This window comes from Bacillus rossius, chromosome 18, assembly GCF_032445375.1.
Source record: "Bacillus rossius redtenbacheri isolate Brsri chromosome 18, Brsri_v3, whole genome shotgun sequence".
In the NCBI taxonomy this organism is placed as follows: domain Eukaryota; kingdom Metazoa; phylum Arthropoda; class Insecta; order Phasmatodea; family Bacillidae; genus Bacillus; species Bacillus rossius.
The window spans coordinates 13,244,325-13,271,750 of NC_086345.1; the positions used below are offsets into that span (position 1 = coordinate 13,244,325).

At 36.4% G+C, this 27,426-nt stretch overlaps 1 protein-coding gene across 4 annotated transcripts in view; it reads right to left on the minus strand.

Moving 5' to 3' along the window:
* Positions 1 to 1,553: 1,553 nt before the first annotated feature.
* Positions 1,554 to 27,426, minus strand: part of LOC134541205 (mitochondrial adenyl nucleotide antiporter SLC25A23) — a 154,305-nt gene continuing 128,432 nt past the window's right edge. For all 4 annotated transcript variants that reach the window (XM_063384452.1, XM_063384453.1, XM_063384454.1 and 1 more), the window contains 5 exons: positions 18,739 to 18,897; positions 15,495 to 15,752; positions 13,339 to 13,506; positions 12,084 to 12,231; positions 1,554 to 6,971 (listed from right to left, as the gene is read on the minus strand). In XM_063384452.1, coding sequence (XP_063240522.1) covers positions 6,784 to 6,971; positions 12,084 to 12,231; positions 13,339 to 13,506; positions 15,495 to 15,752; positions 18,739 to 18,897 — 921 coding nt within the window. In that variant the 3' untranslated portion in view covers positions 1,554 to 6,783. The remainder of the gene's footprint in view (positions 6,972 to 12,083; positions 12,232 to 13,338; positions 13,507 to 15,494; positions 15,753 to 18,738; positions 18,898 to 27,426) is intronic.

Consider the following 27,426-nt stretch of genomic DNA (forward strand, 5'->3'; position numbering starts at 1 on the left):
AAACCTGTCAACTTTTTTAGAAAATAAATTTGGGATTAAACTCAAACCATCACCACCCCTTTCCCGGACAGATACCCCAACAACTGCCTGAAACAAAAGTTACAAGAAAACTGCCCTAGCGATTCGGAAATAAATACGGTAGTGCCTACTAGAGGTGTAAAAGTAACAAAAAAATGTGTACCCGTATTTATTCGTTACTATAACAATTAATACTCGTTACTATCGTTACGTTACTCGTTACTTCTGATACCGCATAACATGCTATGTTATGTTGCAGCAACGAATCCAGTCATATTGCGTACGCGTACAGTATGCAGTCGCGTAAATAATAATAAATAGAATATAAACAATTAACAATATTTGATAATTAATAGTGTTTGTTAACCAAGAAACAATTAAATCTCATTAGAGCGGCTTTTTAATATTATCTCTTAAGATAACAAAAACGTGAAAATACGCGATTATAAAAACAAAAACATACATATTTCTAATTTGTAAAAAATACTTTCTTACGTTGTTTCTGTTCCAATCTCAGACTGTCTACACACGGCACAGATAACTAACGGAAGTTTGATAAAAGAAAGAAAGGATGGGATTCTATTTTTAAAGCCACGCACTTAGGTGGCGACTGCACGGCTGAAGAATGTGACGCGTCAACGGCAAGATGTCTAGTGGCGAGCGAGAGGGGTGGAGATAAAGCAGACAAATAACAAAAGCGCGCTTCAAGCGATCACGCCGTAAATTCCTCAAAAATACCTCGTTATAGCCGTGTTCTCGCTATTACCGTGCTCGCTATAACGAGATTCTACTGTATTTGAATTAAAGAGCGCAAATAAAAGTTAATTTATCAATTAAATTGTAGATTTAATTTCACTCCTCCTTTGTATCTATACAAAATAGTGATAATTCAATAAATGATTCAATTTTATTCATAAAAGTATGCAATCATTTCATCAATGTTTTGTTATGACGTCACGTTAAACTATCGTCCGTAAACCGACTTTACAGACAACCAATTTTTTTGGGAGTTTAGAGGACACAGCTCAACTGGACATACCGTTACAAAGGATACTGTCTCGGCTTGGGCAGATCTTCGACACATGTCCCAGCAACCAGCCAACGACCAGGTGTGACAGCGGTAATGAAAATTGCAATGATGTCATACAAATCCAAGATGACAGGGTAATGAATAATGAAATACATCTAATGCCAATAAAATAAAATGTGCAATGCAGGATTTATAAAATATTTGTTAGAAACTTATTAATTAAATTCCAAATGAAATACTTTTGCAAGAATATAAATACTTTACAAATTTACAAACCATATTTGTAACTATAATTACAAATATTAGATTACTAGTAAAATGGAACTTAATTGTAAAGGCTCTAATTTCAATACCTTGTCACTAAATGATTATGGTATTTTTGTTATACAAAAAAGAAAATGCTTTAAGAGGAAGAAAAAAAATATTTCAATGAAATTGCTAATGTTTAATTAAAAATGAAAAAAAAATTAAATAAATATTTATTGTATTGTAAATATTTATATATAGTTAGACATTAGAAGAATTGTCAGTCAGTGATAAGTAAATAACAATGGTGTTAACATATGTCACATAACATAATATGGTTATATGTATTCTTCCATCAACCTGGGCATGAGTTTATATGCACACTAAAGTATTAGATAAATAGCAATTTTGTCAGGCTTTTACTTAAATTTTTCATGTAACTTATTATTTTATTTCAATATTTGATGACAAATATATATCCTATAGCATCAGGCATTGCAATTCAGCAATGGCAAGTTATACAGTCAAACCTCTATCTATCGAACTCGCATGTATCGATTGGCCGTGTTTATCGTATACTTTCTACGGTCCCGGCAAAATTGCCATACAACTAAGGTTAAAAAAGTCCGCTTGTACCGATGTTCGAATTATCGTTTTGTCCGCATTGATCGTACAAAATATGTGGTCCCGTCACTATAAATTATAATAGATGATCGTTTAACCATAAAGATTTTGCAGAAATAACCATTTCTTAGTAATAAACCGTCATAAAAACAGTAACGATAGTATACAGTAGTAAAAATCACCTTAAATCTGCAGCCAAGTAATGGAGCACGTAAATATGAAGAAAAGACAAATGAACAACAGCTTACGAAGAAATATGGATGATGTACCATAACTACAGTACAAACCCAATTGTTATCCTAAGATAATTACCATAAAAAGAACTAAAGATTCTTTGTCGATACCATAATTACCACAGAAGCACGATAGCTACCACATTTGCACTACAGTTACCGTAACAACCGAGATGTATATTTACCGTGACGGTAATGTATTTATTTATGACATATTAAAATTAAAGAACTTATTGAAAAATAGGATGTTAAATTTTTATATGTACGTTTGGCACATGTTGCGAAGAAATAATGCGATCTGAAAGAATGCAATACTACTACGAAAAGTGAAAAGGGTAATCGTGGATTTTTAGGTTATGGCAGTCTCTCTCGTTTTTCAGTAATATCGGCAGAAAATTAAAAAGCGTATCTGAAGTCAGCAGAAATGCCGATTCAACTAAATATTGGCAAAATCGGCTTCTTCAGTACAGCTCTACATTTGATGACATGAGTAAACATATTTCAGACTTCAGGATATTGAAAAAGACTAATTTCCATGTAGATTTATAGTGCGTATGTTTTTTTTTTTGCAAGTGTAAATTAAATTAAGTAAAATACTTCCATTTTTATTTATTTTTCAACTGATTTAACTTTAATGACAAGTAACTGATATATTTCTGACACTAATTTTGAGGTTGAAATATTTTTTTAAAATTCTTAGAGTGAAGTCCACATCTATTGAATGTCCGCATCTACTGAATTTTTTTGTTGGTCCCCTGAAAAACGATAGATAGAGGTTTGACTGTATTGCAGTAATTTAATTTTAATGTACAAAATGTTTTTACATCAGCACAGATATCACCTTGCCATACTATGTACTCACTTCTAGCCAATGGCAAAAGAATTCACATAAAACCAATGTTTGACAAATCTTTTATGTGTAAAATGTAAGTGCATAACCATTTGCAAACATTATGCAATAGTATAAATATTAAATTGTGAAGTATGTTTGTCCAGAAAAAATTTTTTTTAGCTAGTAAACTGTGCCCATAACCATACTAAATATCTACATTCAAAATATTTGTGTGTCTGATGCTGTAGGATATATATTTGTCATCAGCTATTGAAATGAAATAATGGGTCACATGAAAAAATTAAGTAATGGCCTGACAAAATTGCTGTGTATTAAATGCCCAGGGGGAAAGGGGGGATGGAAGTCAGCTAAGTACATAACCACATATCTTACATACACAGTTCAATAGAAGGAATATGTGGATGAATGTGAATGTAAATGGAAGAATAGGTCAAATAGCAAAATAAACTGAATTATTTTAATCTTATTAGTAAACACACTCATTATGCAGACACAGGAGATATTGCAACAAATTGTATTTATTATTTATGTGAATAACAGAAACATAAATGTGACATGTTACCAGCAGGGAATGTACATTTTTTAAAACCAAAAAAATTCTTAGAAGTCTATTTTTTTTATAGAGTATTATATATTCTATTGTAATATTTGTTGTATACAGTAAAATATAATTATGTACACAAAAATGTTTGATGAAAAATTATACTGTTAGCAAGTAAAACATGCAACCATTTCAGAGATAAAGTAGTTTGTAACTGCAGATGAAGTAATGTAATGTGAAGCAAATGATTGTTTACAATAATATGCCTTTATTGCAATAAAAACAACATTGCTTCACAATGGGCAGCATACATCAACAGTTTTAGTACTTTATTATTGATTACATTCATCTACAATAACAACAGATGAAATCTACGAAGTAGATAACTTGCTTATTGCATCATTACTCTTAAGACATTATGTAATCTGACCTTAATACATTACTGCATCTGATTATCAGTCACAAAGTTTTGCACATGTACATATAACTGAACACACATTACAGCACCATATTTTTCACTAGACCTGTGCAATTTTTTTTGTTTGATAATTTGTATACAAATTTTACAAAATAGAATATGGTATTTTAATTATTGGAAATGGGAATTTTATAATTCTTAATGACCATTCAAATAACTCATTTAATATACTTGCATGCAACTGCAAAATACTATTTGTTAATTAGTTTTGCATTTCTTGTAAAAAAAACTTAAACATTTGTCAAAAATTATACAAATTCAAAATATTGTATAGTAATTTCAACTCAAACCATCACTTAAAATATGTTCAATTATATTGAACCTGTTAGGTCAAAGAAAGGTTGTGTACACATTAATAATTAGTGTAACTAATGTTGATAGTTACTTGAGGTGATTTAGAGCAGCTTCACTACACTTCAAAAAGCATACAATATTCATTATATCAAAGTTTAATTGTTAATGAACAATAAATTTTAGTATTTGAAATTTAAAATATTTGCACAAGCCTAGTTAACACTTAAAATTTTTTTTGGCTCCATCAAAGTGTAACAAGCTGAAGGAAGTTTGTAGAGAAAAAAGATACAACCATGATTCTGCAATAAAAAAATGTATGTAACATCTAAGATGATTTGAACAGTTTTCAAATGCAATATATACTGTGTGAACAAAGATAACCAGTGATTGACACTGTCATGATTTTAAAAAGTTTTAAATTTTATTATGATTTTTCTGATAGTAAACACTACAAAAGGAATTTTTAGAAAAAATTAGTTCTAAATAAAATAAAACATTTTAACAACAAACTGGACAACTTACTAGTAAAAACCACTTATAAAAACATTCCTTTGCAAAATAAATGTGATTAGTGAATCACATTTATGAAAGTAAGGAAACAACTTACTTGGAACACAAAAGATATATCTCTGGCTTCATTTTCAATACGAATATTTAAGCATATCTTTTATATGAAACCTTGCATGCTTATTTTACAATACAAACAAAAATTCAACCACTTACACATGTGCTAGGCAGGCTGTAGGCACAAGAAATGTCACACAGAATAAATGGACTCGTGGAAGAAAATACGTGTACCATATTTACCTGCACAAGAGTCGCATATGCTATGCTGATTTTTCAGCTTAAAACAGTAGTGCGACTTATCTAGAATTTATCATTTTGTATAAAAAAAAATTATAATTGCAACATGTCTTGAGCTTTTATGTAAATAATTCTCCGGTGTTGGTTTTTAATAAGTATGTTACGAGTAAGTATAAATTGTTTAGTTAAAATACCTGAGCCGTGTGGAAAGCATTATAAATGGTGCCATTGCGCTATATCTGCCTGGCCGGTGAGGGGAAAATGTCCACATCTCCACGTGTCTATTTTGACAGGTTTTAAATACGCAACTGTGACCCCAACATTTTTTTTTTGCACGAGATTCCTCAGCTTTCAAATCCCAGCTTTTTAAGTTTTACAGCTAGCGCAGAAAGGATTTCTCACCGATTATAACATGCTGTCTAGTTTTTATTAAAGAAACAAACAAGTTTTTTTTTTTTACATTCTGCAAGATGACTGGTTTAAAAAAAAATACAATAGCCAGGAAGGGATACACAGCTGCCTCGTTATTAGTAGTCATAAAGCAGGACAGAGAACCGACAAAAAGAGGATTGATGTTCAACACCAGTGCCGTATTTCTTACGCACCAATAAGCTGAGACACAGAACAAAGACTACTGTAGGCAGATATGGTGCGACTCATACTTGAAGGCGACCCTTACGGGAGAAAAAAGTTTTATTTTTACAACCCAAATTATAGATGCGACCCCTACACAGAGGTGACTGTTCTGTTGGTAAATATGGTACATATCGCTCCACACACTACACTTAACAATGGACAGAAGCAATTATACCATGAAATTGTGTGGAATGTTAACCACATGTACTCTGAATACATGCATATATTGTAACGTAATATTCCAGAATAAATTTCCTCCGCTACTCTAAAATGACTGTAAACATTTATGGAAAGACATGATTTGCTTGCGAGTGGCTAAAGTACCAGATACAAAGTCTTTGTACTCCAAGTAGAGTTCACAATCACAGCTTCTTTTTCAAAGAATAAATTATTAAAAAAAAAAAAATCATTTACATACACACATTAAGAGTTATACTTCTTTGGCATGATTATAAAACCAAAATTGGAAACAAAACTTACAAAAAAACTGTTTCTCAAATATTGTAAAGCTCTTACCTGATACGACACTAGGTATGTACATGCATCTTTGTTTTAGCTATATAAACTTAAGTCAGTCTAAATTTTGCTTACAAAATTAACTTTATTGAGCTGGGTCAATATTTAAGTTTGCATGGTAAAAGATTAAGTTTAAACGTGCTGAAAATATTTGCATATTTTCTTCATTCTGATGTTAACTGGTACACGTTCCTTACGGAACCGTATCAGAATTATTAAAATGAAAACAGCTTTTGAACACAGATAAAACAAAATGGGCTTAAGCATTGGATTTCAACCTATTAAATTCCCACTGTATGTCGCACGCATATTTGAAATTTCATATTCGTGATCATTCTCAAATGCCTTAAGAAGTATAACTTCAAAAAAATAAATTGTAACTCGCCCTAAAATAGAAATTCTGACCAGCAGATGTGTTTCGTTCCCGTGAGGAAATAAATAACGAGGGTTGGCACGGGGGGGAGCCGTCCTCGGCGGTCCGTCACGCGTCGGGGGGCGCAACGTCGCCCATCACGTCATGTTGACGCCCAGCGCCTGCCGGCACCGCTCGTACACCACGTAGCTGATGCTCACGGCCGGCGCGGCCTTGAGGAAGTTGGGGGTGATGCCGCGGTACAGCCCCGCGACCCCTTCGCGCTGCACGATGTCCCGGATCAGCCCCGTCATCGTGCAGCCGGCCTGCCCCACGCTCGTCACCACTGCAACCCAGCAGACGCGACATGTCAGCCACTGTCTGGTAGGCTCCTGCCGACACTATGTTCCGTGACTATGGAAGTTAGAGAATTCATCTGAAAATTGGCGAATTCTAGCAGCGCCCAGCACCAACTTGTGTCTAGGCGGCCATCTTAATTTTTACTGCCCTTTGTTGGACACACAAGCAAGGAGAAAGTTTCGTCCGCATCCAACAACAAAAAGAAAAACACTTGTTACGTGTCCACGCTCCGAGCACAAACAAATGAGAAATATATACAAATGGTCCTTTTTTTAAAAGTCACTGACACTGTTCTCAAGTGAAACTTCTTTTTGAAGGGGCTAGACTTTTCGGGTGTTACGAAAAATGACAATCGCATGAGGGGAATAGTTAGGTACGTTGTGGGAGGAACCGGTAGGAGAGGTAGAAATACCGTGGCAATCTTGCACACTTGCATACTTGCATACTTAACACTGCACACATACCGTGTTTTCTCTCATAATCGTCGCACATTTTACACCAAAATTAAGTTTGAAAAGTAGGGGTGCAACTGTTTTTTTTGTTAGGTAGGTAAAGTTATTCATAAAAACAAAACCCGTTCATGGAAAGTTATTTAATAATAAAAAAAATTGAATTTACAAGAGTACGCCAAACAATTAATATTAATAATACATATAACAAACACCTTTCTTCAACTTTAAATAGAAAAACAAAACCTGTGACCCGAACGGAAGCCACTTGAATATGTGACGTGAACTAACGCGAAACGTATTGTCGTAGTACACAATTATCGCGAAAGTTAACTCTGCACCAGACAGAGAACGCGCGTTGCATCCAATTGGCGAGATATTGATATTCGAATGTGTGCGCGCTCTATACGGGAAGCAACATAACCAAACATGAATGATTTCAACTAGCGCTGGCTACATTTTTACAAGCGGTACACCACGGCGACGCAGACGAGAAAAAGGTTAGAACGTTTAAAAAGTCTTTAAAAGAAAATTTACACATCAGATAGCTTCGTATATCCATTAATTACATAAGTAAAATATATAATTTCCAAATAAATATTAGATTTCTACTTTAAAATACACCGTTTTATATGGAAAAGATACCTACACAAAGTGCTCTGAATCTAACAGCAGGACAAAAACATCATGTGACATTTACGTGAAAAGTTTTTTTATCCAAGTTTTGACGCCCTACAATATGTGTGCGACGATTATGCTATAAAAGAGGGTACATAATTTTTACTTTCACACTTGAATACTTGTATTATTTACACTTGCACACTCACATAATTTAAACTTGCATAAATACATACTTTCACACTTACAAAAATTGCATAATAGCATAATTTAGCGCTCACATATTCGAATACCCTTTTTCATTCTGAGAAAATAATATAAAAGCAAGAAGTTTCACTTCTGTAATGTGGACTCAATGCACACATTTTTTCTCCATTCAAATTTAAGTGCCACAATATTAACGAATATTGAATATTTATTTAACAAATTTTTAACATAAAGTATATAATTTTTTCTGCCCTTGACAGGATTCCAAAAAGATATATATATCCAAAACAAAATAAAGTAAACAAAGGGATACACACAGAGCCAAAATAAAGTGGCGTACAATTATTGGACCAAACGTAAAATTATTCACGATTCTTGAATATTTTTTCTAGTACTCTCAGACTCCGACTGCCTGATAGGGTGAGTCGAGATCAGAGATTATCAAAAAAACAACAGAGTCCAACTGTCAGAAGTGGTGAGCTTGGCAGAGACAGCCTTGAATGTTGGGGATGGTGGCTGACCTGAGAATTTTGTGTTAAATGGTGTCGTAAGGGGGGGGGTTTTCGGATGGACGAAACGGAGTAATTTGTCGCCACCACGTGGAAGGGCACGTGGACCCGGCTACGAACTCTCGGCTAAGGGCCGTGACGTGACCCGTGTGGGGCTAGGCTAATCTCCCCCCTCGTGCGTCGTGTTCGTGGGCTCTTGAGGCGTCCCACACGCCTCGGAACTCAGGGAATTATACACGTGACCACTGAACCACACATTCTGAGCTAGTGATTTTACTACCAGCGAACTTGCACAGGCGAATTATTACAAGGCACGTTACAAAAATGTTAAAATAGTTTTACGTAAAGTACTAAAAACACCGTTGCGGGTGATAACCAGTTTATAGGCTGACCCGGTCACCGCGTGGCCTGGCCTTGAGAGTCAATCACGTATTACGCTTACGAAATATCCGTAAACGGAAAACAAATATTTATGCGAAAGAGTCTACCACCTGGAGCAGGCCTCGAAGAAGTTAAAAGGTTTTAGATTTATTTAAAGATGCGACGGAAACTAATGGATCAGTGAACAAAAGAGATGAAGTCCACGAGGTGCGCGGGCCGCTCCTACTCCAGGCGGCGAACGGAAACAGACTGACGAGACCAGGGCATCATGGCCGCCGGGAAGGGTTAAGTTCCCGTTACGTTACCAGGTAGCCGTCCGGTAACATACTTAATCAAACAAATATTATTTAAAAAACAAACATAATTTAAGTACACTTATTTATAATTAACAACCTTTAGTTATGGTGTTATTTCTTATTGAAGTTTAAAAACTATTGGCGGGTAGTTCTGCGGATGCCCGCATGGGGCGCTGCGCCGTCCTTACCAAAACTTGAGGCGTGACAATTAGGGATATTTTATTACATAAAAAGGTTTATCCATTATGTTTATTTTAATGAAAGAAAGGGGTCGTCGCACCGACTCTAGCACCACCTCTTACCGGGCGCCCAACACACACACACACACACACACACACACGCACGGGGCAGGAGGTTTGAATAGAGGGTGGTGGTGGTGGGAGGAGAGGGGTGGCGACGGCGTGAGGCACATCAGGCTTAGGGAGGGCGTAACCCCGGTCGACATCAATGGAGTCCAAAATTGTTAGATCTTTCAGTCTTAACCTGTCATTGGTCGCATGTGAATTATCCTCACATTTACTACTACTTTCAGTTCTGTATATTTAGGACCCTCAAATTATTCTGATATTACATATTCTCAGTGGGTTTGAACCATATAGTTTTTATTTAAAAAAATAATAATTTTTTTTAAAGTAATGTATTTTTGTATAGAATATCTTAATTTTGTTTACTATAAGGTCTAATTCCACTCTAAAAAAAAGTTTGGTTATTAATGTTTGTGCTTTACAGGAACAAAGAATTATACCCTACTTAAGATATTATTTAAATTATCTGAATACATTGTAAATCATACTCAGCTAAATACTCCTACAAAATTAAAAAAATATATATATATTAAATAGTCAATTCCTATTCTGTGGGAAATACCCTACTGTACTTTAAATCCCAATTCTGTTGCCTTTCATTTTAACATGCTAAAAATCAAAATAATTTAAAAAATTTTGGTTTAAACAATAAATTTTTTTCCCAACCTTGTGATTTACAAATTACATGTAAAAAGTTCAAACAAAGCACAGTTTTTATTTCAATCTTTATAAGCATACCCAAATATTGATTTAAGTGAAGAAAACTTTACATTAGACCTGTACAAATACTAGATGTTTGATGATAAGTAAATATCTAATTGAATGTTTCAAATATTCACAAAGTCGAATCAAATTCAGAATGCTGTTAATGGTGAAGCTGTTACACTTATTTGATACAATACAGGACCGAGGTAAAAAAAAAAAGTTTAATGATTGTAATGTCTGAACTGATAAATGATTGACCAAATGGACACTATATAAAACATCATTCAATAAAAATTATAAAATAACCATGCGTAATATTTATATTAAGCATTCACAAATGTAAACGGGGTGCCTTCTTTCGATTTTCTTTAATTAACCAACTTTATTCAAGCTACACAAATCTTCACATCAGACACCAAGTTCTGCATCACAACCAAAAGCTTCAAATAAAATGAAAAGCAAATTTCCGAGCGAATAAGTAAAACAGAATATTAAAAAGAGCTTCAATTGATTACTTATTCAAAGCTTCACACAAGTCTACCTACCATAGATTAAACAAAATGACAAGTATAATTATAAGAAAGTTATTATTTAACCCCCACAGAATTTTTAAGTTGGTCAAGTATAAGTAGAAATTTTGGGCAGATGGGTGCCTCATGAGTTGCACACACTTTGTAATAATAAGTTTCATTTTTGAAAGAGACAAAATTAACAAATCTCATTTTCTGGTATTATGTTTCAGGATTACAAAAAAAAAAAAAAAAAAACTGTCACACACTCAAACTGTTAGTAGGTAGTTCAAATATAAATTGAATCTACGTTGTCGCTTAGTTATAATATTCACACCTGTCTCCTCCGATTTAAAAAAAAAAAAAAACTAGTCACACTATAACAGTTCTCGCAAACTACGCACACCATTAAAGGTAAATTGCATAATTCGTCAGAACTCATTTGAGCAATAGCCAACAAAAAAGTTGAAAACTCAGCTAGATGAGAGCATAAAGCTGCTCCAACTATCTTCAAAAAATAAAACCGTATTTTTTAATGAGAGAAATGATCATAGTACGATCCATGATAGGTTAAATGCATTTTCGAAATCTTGAAACAAACAAAACTGTGGTTTCATATTTAAAAAAAAAATTTAAAAAAAAAAGGCTAAAATTGTAATTTTAATTGCACACGCAAACACACCTTTAATCAATGTCTATTTTATCCTGCATGTTGGCAATTTTATTAAAATTTTCCAACTGTGGGAAATACTTTTTTTTATAAATAATGAACAAATTTATAAGTAATTGTGTAACCTTCGTGAGGAAATAATAAATCTTTTAATTTTAAATTTTTTAATCCACTAAACTTTTCCTCCAAATTATGAAACTGAAAAGCAATAGCTTATTCAGGGCAATGTGATAATATTACTTGACAACTCCCCCCCCCCCCCCCACCACACCCCAATAATCCTTAAAAAAAATCTTTAAATCCCACCACAACAATTAGAAACAATTCTGAAAGCAAACAGTGGGGGGAAAAGTGATTATAAACCATCCCCAACCCCCCTAACACACACACACACAAACAAAATTCTGCACATGCTTCTGTCTGCCACGACAGGAGGCCAGCACGCTCACCTTGAGCCTGCAGCCGTGTCCTGACCAGCACCAGCGGGTAGCTGCACACCTGCCCACACGTGCTGGAAGCCGTGCCACACGACAGCAGCAGGAGCGTGCTGGGCCGGTCCCCGTCGCTGTGCTGCCGCAGGTACGAGTTCTTCAGCGTCTGCCGGCCACACACACACGCACGCACTCGCTACAATCCTCTAGCACAGATTACACGGTGAACTGCGATGAGGACGAAACAACGTAGCAAAGCATGTCAATACACCAAAAAACATTAAATTAATCATGGACTACATGTATGGGAAATAGCTTTTTTTATGTGTGACGCCTAATAAATTGATAAACGCCGGCTGCACCCACGAAAAAGGATGACTCTGTCCCGTTACGCTCACTGTACGCTTGCGTCGCATCTATCCCTCTTCCACTCGATTGGAACAACCATCGATTTGACTTTTTCGAGGCACATTAAACTTGGAAACACTCCCAATCATTTCCTACTTTTCCTATCATCGTTCCTATCCTTAACAGAACAACACAGATCGGAAGAAGTTAAATAGCAAACATGTGTGAAAGTTATAGTTGAAATAATCTGTTCGTTAAAGTAATAAACGTATTTGAATTAATTAGTGCAAATAAAAGTAAATTTATCAATTAAATTGTAGATTTCATTTCACTTCTTTGTATCCATACAAAATAGTGATAATCCAATAAAAATGATTCAATTTTATTCATAAAATTATGCAATCATTTCATTAATGCTTTGTTATGACGTCACAAACTATCGTCCGTAAACCGACTTTACAGACAACCAATTTTTTTATCAGTAAGATAATGGAACATTTCACGAACACATACGTACTTACAAAATTATTTTTATTGTTACTAGTAGTTAAGACATGTGTATTGCAAGACATGCGTATTGCAAAACATTATATTGTAAAAAGTGGATCATGTATCAGTCAAAATGACACTGTTTTGGATTATATATTAGTATCACGGAACACTGTCCATATCAGTTCAGTAATGTTCAATCTTTTTTAATAAACAAGATTTCACAAATTATTGAATTTTAAGAAGCATACACTATAAGCAGGAAATGCACCATTCATGAAACGTTAAATGTAGGAAATAAATGCATTACTCTCACGGAGAAAATTTCGGGACTTAAAAAAAAAAAATGATGCTATAAGCAGGAAAATGATACGTAACAGGGTTCTACTGTAAAGCTTTAAGGTTAACTTCATGCTACTGTGAAGAGCAGTTTTACCTCGTACACTGCCAGATCTATTCCAGCGTAAGGAATGATGCCCAGGAGATTGGGAACGTAGCCTCTATAGAAGCTCCCCAGGCCGCCTTTTGAGTACATCTTCTTCGCAGCGTCCACTATGTTCTTGTACTGGCCTGTCGTCCGCAGCGCTAACCTAGTCTTCATCACCTGCGACAAACCATAAGTTTATCGATTGTGCACATGAAATTCATTGAAATCTTCTCACAATGTAACAAAAAAAAAGTGCATGCAACTCAGTAAGTGTGATAGAAGCGAAACTTCTTTGGTAATTCAAACATTGACATAAGTATATCGTAAGGGGTAAAATGGCAGGGAAAGAAGATGATTTTTCTAAATAAATATTACCTCAATATCGAAATACACCATAAAGCAACACTGTGGACGTTACTGTCTCTTCAAACAATTCTGCCATTTGGAACACGCCAGATCTCTCAACAGAACATGAAATTCCTAACAGGTATGCGGGAAATGCAGGGACTGTCAACCGCGCGCTCTATGCTGCTGGTTGGACATGAGCATGATGGCAGCAAATACAAAATTCAAGGCATTCACACCTGAACTGTATAGGATACCTATATCTATTTTCCGAAACAAGCACTTGCACACACTGTCTTATTCATTTGTTCATCTATTTCTCTGTTCAATTTTTTTTTTTTGGGTGGAGGACAAATCATAACACAAAGAGGAGAACAAAAGCGAGCCCAGCAACGTACACAGCATAGTGCTTTTTTTATATTTCTTTGGCCAAGTGCAATTGTCTGTCCTTTTCACATCAGAAACATTTCACAATGTTTCACAAAAATGTTGAATTAAAATTTGGGCTTTAATTTTATTCTCATCATACCAAAATTAATTTCACTTTAAATTTTTTTTTGTTCATAATAATTAAGGAGTAAGTGTTCCTTATTGCATATCCAGTTGTATTTTAACATAAATTATTAAAATAAAGGAAAAGGATGTATTGTGATGCAAAGCTGTGCAACTACCAAAAATATATTTAATTTTGAAAATATGTATTAAACTTTGAGGAACATTTGTTTCCCGGAGAAATTTTGCAGTGCAACATATCCTATTGGATTTTAACATCAAAAATGTTTAAATAAAGTAATCAGTTTAATGCATTTGTGATTTGAAAATGTTCACCTACCAAAATACGTTTTAGAAGATACGCATTATAAAGCTTACATATAAACTGGATATGGAATAAGAAACAATTCCAATGAAACTTCAAATTGAACCGTTGTTAAGTGTACAGTGGCTCCATGTCAAAGCACCTCAACTTAAAGAGTGTTTATTATTTTTAAATATTTATTTTTCATACTCCTATAAGACATTTCAAATTTAGTAACAAGTCAGTGAAAAAAAAATTACTTTCAATATTAAGTATGGAATGTGTGGTGTTTTTAAGGTAATGAGATTTTAATATAAATAAAACAACTTTTAGAGATCTGAAACTATGTATCTTAAAGTGAGAAGTACTTTAAAAAAGAGGCACTTTTAAGGAGTCAAGACACAAAAAATCTTTCATTTTTGTTTTATAAAACACGTCCAGATCACATACAGTTAGTTATAACAACAATGATTAGTGTTACGATTTTTATTTTTTAACTGTGTGGTTTCAAAAGTTGTTTGTTAAATGAGGTTTTTAGTATCAAATTAAGAAGTCAAGACAAAAAATCTTTCATTTTTGTTTTATAAAACACGTCCAGATCACATACAGTTGTAACACCAATGATTAGTGTTACGATTTTTATTTTTTTAACTGTGCGGTTTCAAAAGTTGTTTATTAAATGAGGTTTTTAGTATCAACTTAAGAAGTAACAACAAAAAATCTTTCATTTTTGTTTTATATAACACGTCCAGATCACATACAGTTAGTTATAACAACAATGATTAGTGTTACGATTTTTATTTTTTAACTGTGTGGTTTCAAAAGTTGTTTATTAAATGAGGTTTTTAGTATCAACTTAAGACAAAAAAATCTTTAATTTTTGTTTTATAAAACATGTCCAGATCACAAACAGTTGTAACACCAATGATTAGCGTTACGATTTTTATTTTTTAGCTGTGCGGTTTCAGAAGTTGCTTATTGAATGAGGTCTCTAGCATGGAAACCACCGGGACGGGCGGCCCACCTCCAGGGGGTAGATGACGGTCTGGCTGAAGCCGCCGGCCAGCGAGCCCGCCACGAAGCGCTCGTAGATGGACAGCTCGCGCGTCTTGCTGCCGCGGATCAGCTGCTTGGCCTGCTCGTACGCCAGGAACTTGACCGCAGACTCGGGCGCGATCTTCAGCACGTTGATGCCGTTGCCCCGCCAGAAGCTCCACACGCCGCCCTCCCGGAACATGTGCTTGAGGCAGTGCTTGATGCCGATCTGCTTCGTGCCGTGCACCTGAAGCGACAGGCGGCAACTACGTGCAGCGCCGGAGATGTGGAACAAGCACATTCATATGTTCTCGTGTTGCAAACCTCGTGTTTTTCAACCTCTTAAAATTCCCACTGTATGGCGCATGCATATTTAAATTTCGTATTGGTAGTCATTCTCAAGTGCCTTAAGAAGTATAACTTCAAAAAAAAAAAATAATTGTAACTCGCCTAAAATAGAAATTCTGACCAGCAGATGTGTTTCGTTCCCACGTGAGGAAATAAATTAACGAGGGTTCGGCACACGTCGGGGCGCAACGTCGCCCATCACGTCATGTTGACGTAATATGTAATATGAAACACAGACACAAAATTTAACATAGAATTCGTTAAAATAATGCTGAGCGTGATAAATATACCAAACCAAATTGTCTTCATCTTCAGCTACATTTCTGGACACAAATGGCACATAGTTTCCAGACCTGCCACTAGGATTCGTTATCACAGCAGTAACATATACTATCAAATCATTCGAGTTGCAGAGAGAAATTTTAAACTATATGATGAAACTGCTTCGATAAAGGCGAAAAAGTCTTGAAAAAAATACTTAACTATGGCTTTGGACCTGATTTTTGACAAGGAATTTTATTAAAATACTAACTGCCCATCTTGTTAAAATTCTATAAAGATTGCAGTTGGCTTTGTGAAAATTGGTTCGTGCCATCCGCTACAGATGGCAGCATTTTGGTTACACATTTCCATCCCGTGCAACTTCCGTTCCATTCATAAAACTACTCCTACAAAATGCCGCATACCAAAAGCTAAGAAGTTCCACATCAAAAAGAAGCGAAAACAAAAAAAATTATAGAATCTTGGCTACATATGGTTACAGAGATACTATTTTAGAAGATTAATTGTAATCCTTAGTGGGCTACAGTAAAGTATTTCCTCCCCATAGTAGCACAGAAGCAACAGAAATGGTGTTTTTAGGTAGTTTATATTTATTTAATGCCATTTGAACACACATTACTGTAAACATATCTTTCATACACACTTGACACACATGTTTCTGTTATTTAATGGCATTAATTAATATTTATTTATGACTTATTTTAACAAAATCAAACAACAGACTTAAGAACAAAGTATTAAAAACAATCAAAATATGAAATGTTCAGTTTTCTTTTCTCCAGCAAAATGCTCTGTTCAAACTTTTAAATTTTAAAATTTAATCAAACAGAAAACTCACTCATAAAAAATTGTATAGTAGTTAAACTATACCTCATCCCTTTCACAAATACTGACTAAAGCCCTGATACAGGATGTCGATAAATACCTAGTGAAACGTCAGGACCTTTAAATAAAATTTTCCTACAACTTATTTTTTAAAAGTTTATAAGTTAAAACATTTACAGAAATAATTTTCAAATGTTCTAAGTGACAATTTCCAACTATTTATATTAAATGTGCGACTAAAGTGAAGTAAGTTTCATGTCAACCAGCACTATTGCTATTTATTTCAGAACTTTTTCATGACATTTGTAACCAGTCCAGTTTTTTTTTTTTATGAAATGTATAAATATACCCCAAGCTGAAGTACCCAGCTTTGCCAGGCTTTACACACCATGGAGAAGTTTAATTTAGGAGGGTGAGTATAGGTTTGTTTTTATTATAAAAATCTCAGGTATACAATGATTTACCTTATGTTTTTATTTAAGGACAATAGTGCAAAATTTTACCAAGCTCAATTAAAACTGTAGATAGAAAAGAAAGAACCAAACAAACATTATTTGTTTAAGTATTGAGGTCTAGGGAAGGATTGTGAATTTCCTTTACTCGGGGCAGAAATTGTGACCAACCTCCATCCCTCCTCTCCAAAAACATAATTAACATACCAGACATGATTTGTTTTCAATTTGTGTAACTTATTAAGTTAAATTTATCAAACGCAATGTTTAAGAGTACATTTAACTTCTGGGCCTTTATGCAAGCATGCCACGCTGGAAACTGAGTGATTAAGATTACCATTTAAAACAAGATAATTGCCGAGTAAAATGAAAATATTATTAGATATTGCATAGGTCCATTTTCTATTGGCATTTTATTTCAAAACTTTTTTTTAGTAGACTGAAAATTTGCAAACACTTCCCATGTGTCTCAAAGACGCAACCCACTAGATCCATCCCTGTTGCAGCCCCTGTCACACCATCAAATATTTATCTCCAATTAATTTGAAAATAGAGTTGAAGGTGTGAAAATGTCTTCCAATTTTTTCCATCAAATAAATTTGGACAGATAACCTCAAATATGTTTATAATCAAGTCACACCATCACATTTTATTTTGGCTGAGTGACTTCTCAATTTTCATCTCATTTTGAAATTAAATAATGTATCGCAGTGCTAGATGGAATTTTTGATCTTGCTATGCAGAACATTTTTAAAATTTTTAAACATGTACAAATTTCTTAAGGTTATAAAAACAATTTCATTTTTAGAAATAAAAATATATTGCTTACGATGTATTAACATTATTCAAATTATTTCACATTTACAAACTTTTATAGCCCATGTGTTTTTTTTTCATATTAAAGGTTCACTTTGAGGGAACAATGTCATTCCCGTTGTGCATCCAACACATTTTGGAATCTGCCCTCTATGTAAAATATTTTATGGGAACTAAAAAAAAAATCGGATCAATTCACATCAAAATATAAGGGGGAACGAAAGCCAGGGGGGTTTTTTAGGGGTTCAACACCCCCCCCCCCCCTTAGCACAAAATATTTAATTAAATTTCTTATCGCTAATACAAATTTTATATTAAAAATTAATAAAACTTTTACCATTACAATATTTAAATTTAAGTACCGAAAACTGCCAAAATAGCACTATTTCACACCTTAAAATCCAAATTTTCCCGGGGGAGGGGACATACGGGGAGCCTTGCTTCTCAACAGCCCCCATACACAAATCCCTGGCCACGCCACCGAGGAAAGCACCAGACTGTGCCACCCACCTGCAGGTACACCTTGAGCCGGTCCAGGGGGGCGGTGCAGGTGCGGGAGACGGCGCCCGCGATGCCCCCCGCCACCAGGTGCCGCCACCACATGCCCGTCAGCATCTCCTTCTGCGTGAAGTCGTCCGGCACGTTCAGGTCCTCCCCGATGTCCAGGTACTGCGCAGTCACACCACACCCCGTCAGCACTGGAGAGAGTGCAGTAAGAGTAGAGGGAGAGAGAGAGAGAGAGAGAGTGCAGAAAGAGGAGAGAGAGAGAGAGAGAGTGCAGAAAGAGGATAGAGAAAGAGAGTGCAGAAAGAGGAGAGAGAGTGCGAGAGTGCAGAAAGAGGATAGAGAGAGAGAGTGCGAGTGCAGAAAGAGGAGAGAGAGAGAGAGTGCAGAAAGAGGATAGAGAGAGTGCGAGTGCAGAAAGAGGAGAGAGGAGAGAGAGAGAGAGAGTGCAGAAAGAGGATAGAGAGAGTGCGAGTGCAGAAAGAGGAGAGAGGAGAGAGAGAGAGAGAGTGCAGAAAGAGGAGAGAGAGAGTGCAGAAAGAGGATAGAGAGAGTGCAGAAAGAGGATAGAGAGAGTGCAGGAAGAGGATAGAGAGAGAGTGCAGGAAGAGGATAGAGAGAGAGTGCAGGAAGAGGATAGAGAGAGAGTGCAGGAAGAGGATAGAGAGAGTGCAGGAAGAGGATAGAGAGAGTGCAGGAAGAGGATAGAGAGAGAGTGCAGGAAGAGGAAAGAGAGAGAGTGCAGGAAGAGGAGAGGGAGAGAGTGAGTGCAGGAAGAGGAGAGAGAAGAGACAAAGAGGAGACAACAAACACGAAAGACAATAGAACTCGGGACACTTTTTTTAATGCGGGATCTTACCCTCATAGCACTGATAACAAAATCAATCACTAATAGAATTCACCGGCTACATTACAAGTTGAGATATATGCAGCAGTGGTGCTGCCGGGAGGATGGGTAGGGGGGGGGGGAGATAAGACGAATATACCCCCCCCTTTCCAAAAAAATTCCAAAATAACAGTGAAGAGAGTATGTTAATGTGTGAGAAGACCCGTTATCTACGGCAACAACTGTTAGCCCAAGTGTGTGTCAAAATGAATGCAAGTTTTTTTTATACATATGTTCAAATTTAAATTATTTTTCGGGGGGGAGGGGGAGGGGGGGGGGGGGAAATTGAAAAATTCCATTATTTCCCCAGTTACATTTAGAGTAGCTTTTTTTTTTAAACTGTGGAGGGTTTGAAAAGTTATTCATTAAGTCATTATTTTCGATGTACCTGAACACACACACTAAGCCAGTATTCTGGTTTACACAATGTATTGTTACTGTTGCAATATAACTCGTTCACATGGACAAAAAAAATCCAAGTTCTACACAGTTACCCCTCCATTAGAAAAAAAAACAAGGCAGCCTAAGTTCAGACAACATACAGTATGCTCTGGAAAGGCTGCAGTATTGAGCCCAGCATTTTAAGTTACTGATTTATAGCAAGAAGCATGTCAACAACTAAATTAACTCGCTAGAAAGAAAATTACAAAATAAAATAATCAAGGAATTTGAAACTAACGAGTGGAGTGAATTTATTGAATTGAAACACGTATCAAATTGATATTCCAAAAAGAAACGTCCCATGATAACTAACTGCAAAAAGTATTAAGTTATCTAATCTAAAATGGACTTTTCATTAGCAATAATAACAGCACAATGGGACTAAATGGTGACATTAAATCGTAATGATAAAATTATTAGATACTGTTAAAAAATAGATTTCAATCAATTCAAAGGAAGGAAATGTGCAATATCTGTCTTCGCGTTTATCAATATCTGTCTTCGCATTTATCATTAAGTTAACAGTTAACAGATTGATCAGGCATGTGTAGGCACTTGTTTAGGAGATGCATGCAGATTGGTAATTATTTAAATAAAAAATTACGTATTTAAAACGGATCAAAAATTATAAAATAATCTCATAGCCACATACAGATTGTCCTCAAATTTTATAACAATGTTTAATACGACCTACAAAAACACTTGTAAGATTTAAATTTATAAAAAAAAAACTTAGGGGAGGCATGCAATATATGATTGATGCATGAATAGTTCACAAAGTCACCAACAATTTGATTGCATTGAAAAGGATATGAACTGTTGTGCGAGTTTTCTCAACCACAGCTACTTCCCAACACTCCTTAGAATCATCTGCTGCATGCGAAATTCGATGTGGTTGTTTTGATCTCTGAAGGAGGAAGAGGAAGAGGGGGGAGGGGGAGGGGGGAGGGAGAGAGAGAGAGAGAGAGAGAGAGAGAGAGAGAGAAAGAGAAGGAAGATGCTACGTGGCGAAGGGGCACAATGCCAGTGTCGGCTTGGAAGAAGAATAAAAAAAAATAGTTGTTTACACATAGGCGAGAGCATGCGATGTGAGCTGCCGCACTTATAGAAAAGAGATTGTTTCAGAAAGCTACGACGGGTGCGAAATTCGAAACCGTTAACAATGAAGTGAGGCAGTGAAGGTTGCAGCGCTTTCTGTCCGGACAGAAGGGCCTAGCACCGTAGTTGTAGCGTGGGTTCGGGGAGCAATACAATGTTAGAACATTTAGACAATCTTAATACATTTAGAATGGAAGTATTTAGTACTGCGGTCGGCAGTTCGCGGCTATTTTCACAGGATCTTACGGCTCTACAACTCACAGTGCTGAAAAAAAAAGCCTAAAATAGAGCAAATCATATTTGATACGAGGAATAGACTTCCTGAAACCTAGGACACAAAAAAAAAAAAAAAACTAGCATTTGCTATTCTAACAAGCTTTGTCTCTACTTATTCATGTTAACACACTCTTCAATGAATCAAAAAATTAATTAAGAAGTAAATTAATAGACAACTTACAATCATGCCTAAAATTAAAAAATAAGTCGTTACTTGCCAGACGATGTAAGGCTACACAGTTCCAACTAAAAAATATATTTTACAAAGTCCAAGAGCTTGTTATATTTTAACAATTAAAATAAATTAGGTTTTTTTTTATTTTATCAGTAGAGCTCTACTAATGACTACCATATGTTTTTTAATTTACGTGATTTCCCCCCCCCCTCCACTATTTTTAAGACTTATGTTGAATTTGTGAATAAATTATTTTGATATCACTTTTTAACTGTCTTAAAATTCCATGTAGATAAAGCAAAAAATACACGTAACGGCTCTCTTAAAAAAATATATCGGAGGATCTGTTTGCTTTAATATTTCGCTCTACTCACTCGAAAGTCTTCAGACCACTGATTTAGCAAATTTTATTCATGGTTCAAAATCGTCCCGTTATTTACAGCACCGAGTAAAATTATATTTAAATTAAGAATGATGAGGCATCTAGTGCGTGGCAACAATGTTAACAGGCAATAGGAAACAAACTTCTAGCGCCTGCGGCATCGTCAACACACACTTCGTACGTGTACTGCACATTGTATCTAACCCCCCCTCCAACGCATTTGATTCTAAATTTGACTTTTTAGTAAGGATCCCTAATGTTATTGGTAATATAATATAGCCTATAGCCTTCCTCGATAAAATGTACTATCCAAAACACTGAAAGAATTTTTCAAATCGGACAAGTGGTTCCTGAGATTAGCGAGTTCAAACAAACAAACAAACAAACAAACAAACAAACAAACAAACAAACTCTTCAGCTTTATAATATTAGTATAGATAGGTTTGGTAATTCACGACAGGGAATTAAGAGAAAAAAATTTGTTCGGGGGAGGTGTCAGTCAGGGGTGTAGCCAGGGGGGGGGGGGGTGTTAGGGGTTCAACCCCCCCCCCCTTTAGCACCAAATATTTAATTAATTTCTTATTCATCACTCAAGCAAATTTCATATTAAAATTAATACAATTTTTACCATTACAATATTTAAATTTAAGTACCGAAAACTGCTAAAATAGCACTATTTTACACCTTAAAATCCCAATTTTCCCGGGGGAGGACCCCCGGACCACCCGCTTTAATACGGGGGGGGGGGGGGGGGCCCATGCTTCTCAACACCCCCCATACACAAATCCTGGCTACGCCACTGGATAAGTTTGGTAATTCGCGACAGGGAATTAAGAGAAAAAATTTAGTTCGTGGGAGGTGTCAGTGACGAGGAGAGGAGAGGGCGCCACTTAACTGGAGGTCGAGGCTGGTCTGCAGGCACGGCTCCCCGCCCCGGTCCATGGTCGCCGTCGCCGCAGGGTTATTTATACGACGTCACGAGGCTAGCACGACGCTGGCGCACCTGGCGGCGGTCCGCCGGTAACTGACCACTCCTCGGCGCCCCGGTATCTCTCCCCGCTCATCGCACCCTTAAGGTGGGTTTACAATTGAAAATTAAGAATTAAGACTTATGACTTAGTCGTGTACTTACCATATGACTATGTAAACTAGTGGAATGGTTTATGATTGTCGTGTGTGAATTTTGACGGGTCGTTCTTATTATTGGACCGAGCGAGGCAGTATTTTGGGTTAGAATTCGTATATTTGTCATTTGTAATCATCATCCATTTCGAAAAATAGATATCCCATTTGTCAATAACCTATTTCAAACCTGCTTCTCAGTTTCGAACAATGGCCGACCATGTGTTTTGTGCTGTGATTGGATAGAATTAACGACTTCTATGTCAATCATAAACTGGAAAATGTAGTTTTGACTTAATCGTGTGCTCGATGATAAGTTATAATTCTTAAGGAAATCAATCGTAAACCCAGCTTTACCCATGGTCACGTGCCACGCTCAAAGCCAGAGCCACGGCCGCCTATCTTCTTCCGTCCAACAAACACGTCAATGTAATAATGTAGAGCTCTACCGATAACACAAGAAACCCTATGGGCGTGCGCGTTAAGGACATGCGTTGTGATTGGTCCGTTTGATTTTGTTCGTTACGCTGTGGCGGCGCAGTGAGATCCTGATGCAGGTGGGCGAGGGTGGCTGTTTTGGAAATCTCAGGTCGACAGCAAACATTGCAGTAAGGACAATATGGGAGAACTGGTTTATAAATACGTGAGACAAATAATTGCTACCAGCCTGGCGGCATGGAGTGTACTTTTTTTTTTTAAAGCTTGAAACGAGTTGCAGTCAAGTTACAGCCACACAGAGCGCTATGATCGCTACGAGAGTGAAATACAGCCAGTTGCATCTCAGGTGTCACCGGCCACAAAGCTGTGCTCGCTATGTCGGCGACGTCACAGTGTGTTCGGTTCTCAGGCTTTTGACGTGACGTATAAAAAAACCGATGAACGCCTGCTGCACGCACGAAAAAGTGTCCCGTAACGCTGTGTCCCGTTACGCTCATTGTACGCTTGCGCCGCATCTCTCTCTTCCACTCGATTGGAACATTCATCAATGTTTTGTTATGACGTTGTCAAGTTAAACTATCGTCCGTAAACCGACTTTACAGACAACCAATTTTTTTTCTTTCTAAAACGTCGCTGACTACGCGCATGCGCAAATATTAAAAAAAAAAACTTTTGCGCGCGGAATTGTGCTGTACTTCTGCGTTTGCTCTTTATGAAGTTTTAATTCCTGTCAGGTGTGTGCTTTTAAATAATAAAGTCGACGGCGAAGTTAATTGAAGATTACGAAAATATATCCATGTTTATGGAACAAATCGATGGAAGAATATAGAAGGCAGGATAAGCTTGGGATTTTATTCCAAGGGGAATGTTATCAAACCGAGTTGAATTTATCCTGGAATAATTTGGTTTCATCCTCACTAGCTACTGCTTCATCAAATTATGAAATACTATTAATTCCTTTGTTTTTTTTAAATTTAATTCAGAAACCAATTTCTTTTTTACGTTCACATACTGTGAGAGCCAGCAGAATATCATCATCGTCGGAATCATCACTGGAATCCCACGGCATGCGTCTCTCCGACATTGCGAACCAGACTATCCTGTCCGGCCGCCTGGCATAGCGAACATAGCGTAGCTGTCTGTGTGGCCACGGCTTTAGTGGCATCCAGAGCAGCGTGGTGTAAAATGGGGCGAAACGGCGTGGAGTGCATTTATCGCACTGGACATTATTTTAAAGAATTATTAGGAACCGGAAAAATTCGCGGATTCAATTACCTCTGGGATAGCCCTTATTATCCTCTGCATTTCTCAAGCAAACACGCGTGTTCATTGGCTACTAAATTGTGAGGCGTCTCCACTGGGTAGCTTGTGATTCGACGCTTCTTTGGTTGATAGTCTCCCATTGGCCCAGAGAGTTCCAGTTAAACTGCGAGCCAATAGCAGAACCAGCAGAAATGTACACAAGTTTGAATTTCAGCTTATCACGAAATGAATCCGCGAATTTTTCCGGTCTCTAAGAAATATACGTTAAATTTCGTGCCCGACTTTCGTATTATAAGTTTTTTTTTCCAACATGAGAACACACGTATTGGCTCTACCGAGGAGTAGTGAAAGACCCGCGCATCTTCCCCCCCCCCCCTCCCTTACAACTTAACTGTCTGTTGCTTAACTTATTAATATTGCGTTGGCGCCGATTCTCACATAAAAAGATATTGTAATTTTTAAAATAATTACATGTCACGTGCGCACTAGCGCCTAGCAATTAGCCAGCTAGGGTCAACTGTTTTGATTTGATTAAGCTCCGAGTAAAAAAAAACTTTACACTCAGTTATTTCTCCAACTAAGTACAATGTTATGGTTTAATATAATTTACGTGTAATCATAGTTGTCGTATGTTTGGCGCGTGTGTTATCGCCAAAAACGTGATTTTATAATTTTTTTTGGGGGTTTTGGCGCGGGTAAAAAAAAACAGCATGTTCACAACTTCGCGATTTTTCGCTGTCGCATCGCGCGTTTTCAACGTTGCATAGCACGCGAATGGGGATGGGGTTTAAATGCCCTAGACCTTCACAAGGGGGGGGGGGAAGCAGGACCGAAGTGGGGGCTCACGAAAAGCGGGGAACAGGGCTAAAAATACAGCCGCGACCGTGAAACACATTTTTGGCGCCAAACGATCTCGCAGCCATTTTATTTCAGAATTAGAGGCTTAAGCGTCAAGCAGGGGCGCAACTAGAAAAAATAAATGTAAAAAATAACTATAGCAGCTTTTTTTTAAGGTGACGAGATAGGAACACAGAAAAAAAACGCCATCTTGTTTGTCGTTTGATTTTCCAAATTTGACTTCGCTTAGGCGTAGTCTCAGTGGAATGCCTGAAGTTAATGTTGATGGCTGGTACAAACAGTTTACCCAATTAAATCACTGGCGTTGTTTAGTGCTTAATTCATTTCTGGGAATGATAAACTGTAATGATACTGTCAAAAGACAGAAATATCACAATATTAAGGTACACAAAATTTTTTGTAGCATGAAAACTGCTGAAACAATTATGGAGTCTTTACATTTCCTATCTCTCTACCTTTACTAATTACTGGTTAGTCAAGGGTGTATATGTGTGTGTGAGCGAGGCGGGACGATAAGTGCGACGCTCGCTGGTGTAAGTAGCGCGGTGTCGCCTCTAAGCGCAAGTTTGTGGACTAGCGCGATAACAGTAACATCATATGGCGAGGAAATGAAGATGAAGGTGCAATCCAAGTCCCGTAAGTGTTTTCATGAATCCGTGTCGATTGTTTAACGTCTAAAAAATTACTCAGAGAACAGGTGTTCTAGCCATTTTCACTCTTCTAAAAATACAGTTTAAAAACTTAATCAGGATTTAAGAAATTACTTAACAGCCCACAGTTATTTCTTAAATGCTTTTCGTAAAGGGATTTCACTCGCATATATCGAGCAGTTTTTTAATCACGTGATTTGTTTCCTGAAGCTCTGCGCACCGTATGTGTTCCCGGGTAGGCGGGACCTTTAACTCGGCATCCAAAGTTATATTTTACAACGCGACAACAAACACGCTCAAGTAAAACTATTCCGTGTAGGACGCACCCCCGTGCGATCGAAAATTAAGGACTTCTTGAGGACTCATCTAATTCATCGCCTCCGCCAATCTCACGAGTTATAAAATTATTTGTAACATCGTAACAAATCTCAGAAAAAAAATATCAATTTAAAAAAAAAAAACCTTTTTTCACTTTAAAGATGATACAAAATACAAAAAACCAAATTAATGCATGTCTTTACACACAACATCTAATCACGTGGTCCAAAATTCGCCAATTGTACTGCGCATGAGCGAAGCGTTTATTTTTTCTGACAAGTCGGAAACGAACATTAAAATCCCAGCATTTATCCATTAATAGCGCACTAACAGTCTTTATTAATGAGGTTTTCTTTAAGGATTCTTGGTGAAATCTAAGGACTTTAAATGGCTCTTACTAAATTGACGACAAATTAAGGACTTATTAAAAGTCTATTAAGGATGAGTACGAACAATGGTATCCTTCGCCCTCGCTTAGCCCCTAACGTCACATTGGTACATAACTACAAGGAATCAAATTTCCCTGAAAAGTCTATGTTTACCTAATGAAAAAACTTAGAATTTAAAGTCTCGGAATAGCAACATTACAAAAGCAAAATGCGGACTTCGAATCATAAATTTTTTCAGCAATTTCCAATAAAACATTTTTGTTACTACAATAAATGCAAAAATGTATAACACTAAAATATTTAAACATATATATATTCAAATAAAAATGGATTTTTATAAAAAGTAATTAATTACGTAACATCTTATAAAATTACTATTCCTAAAATGCAGGCAGTTG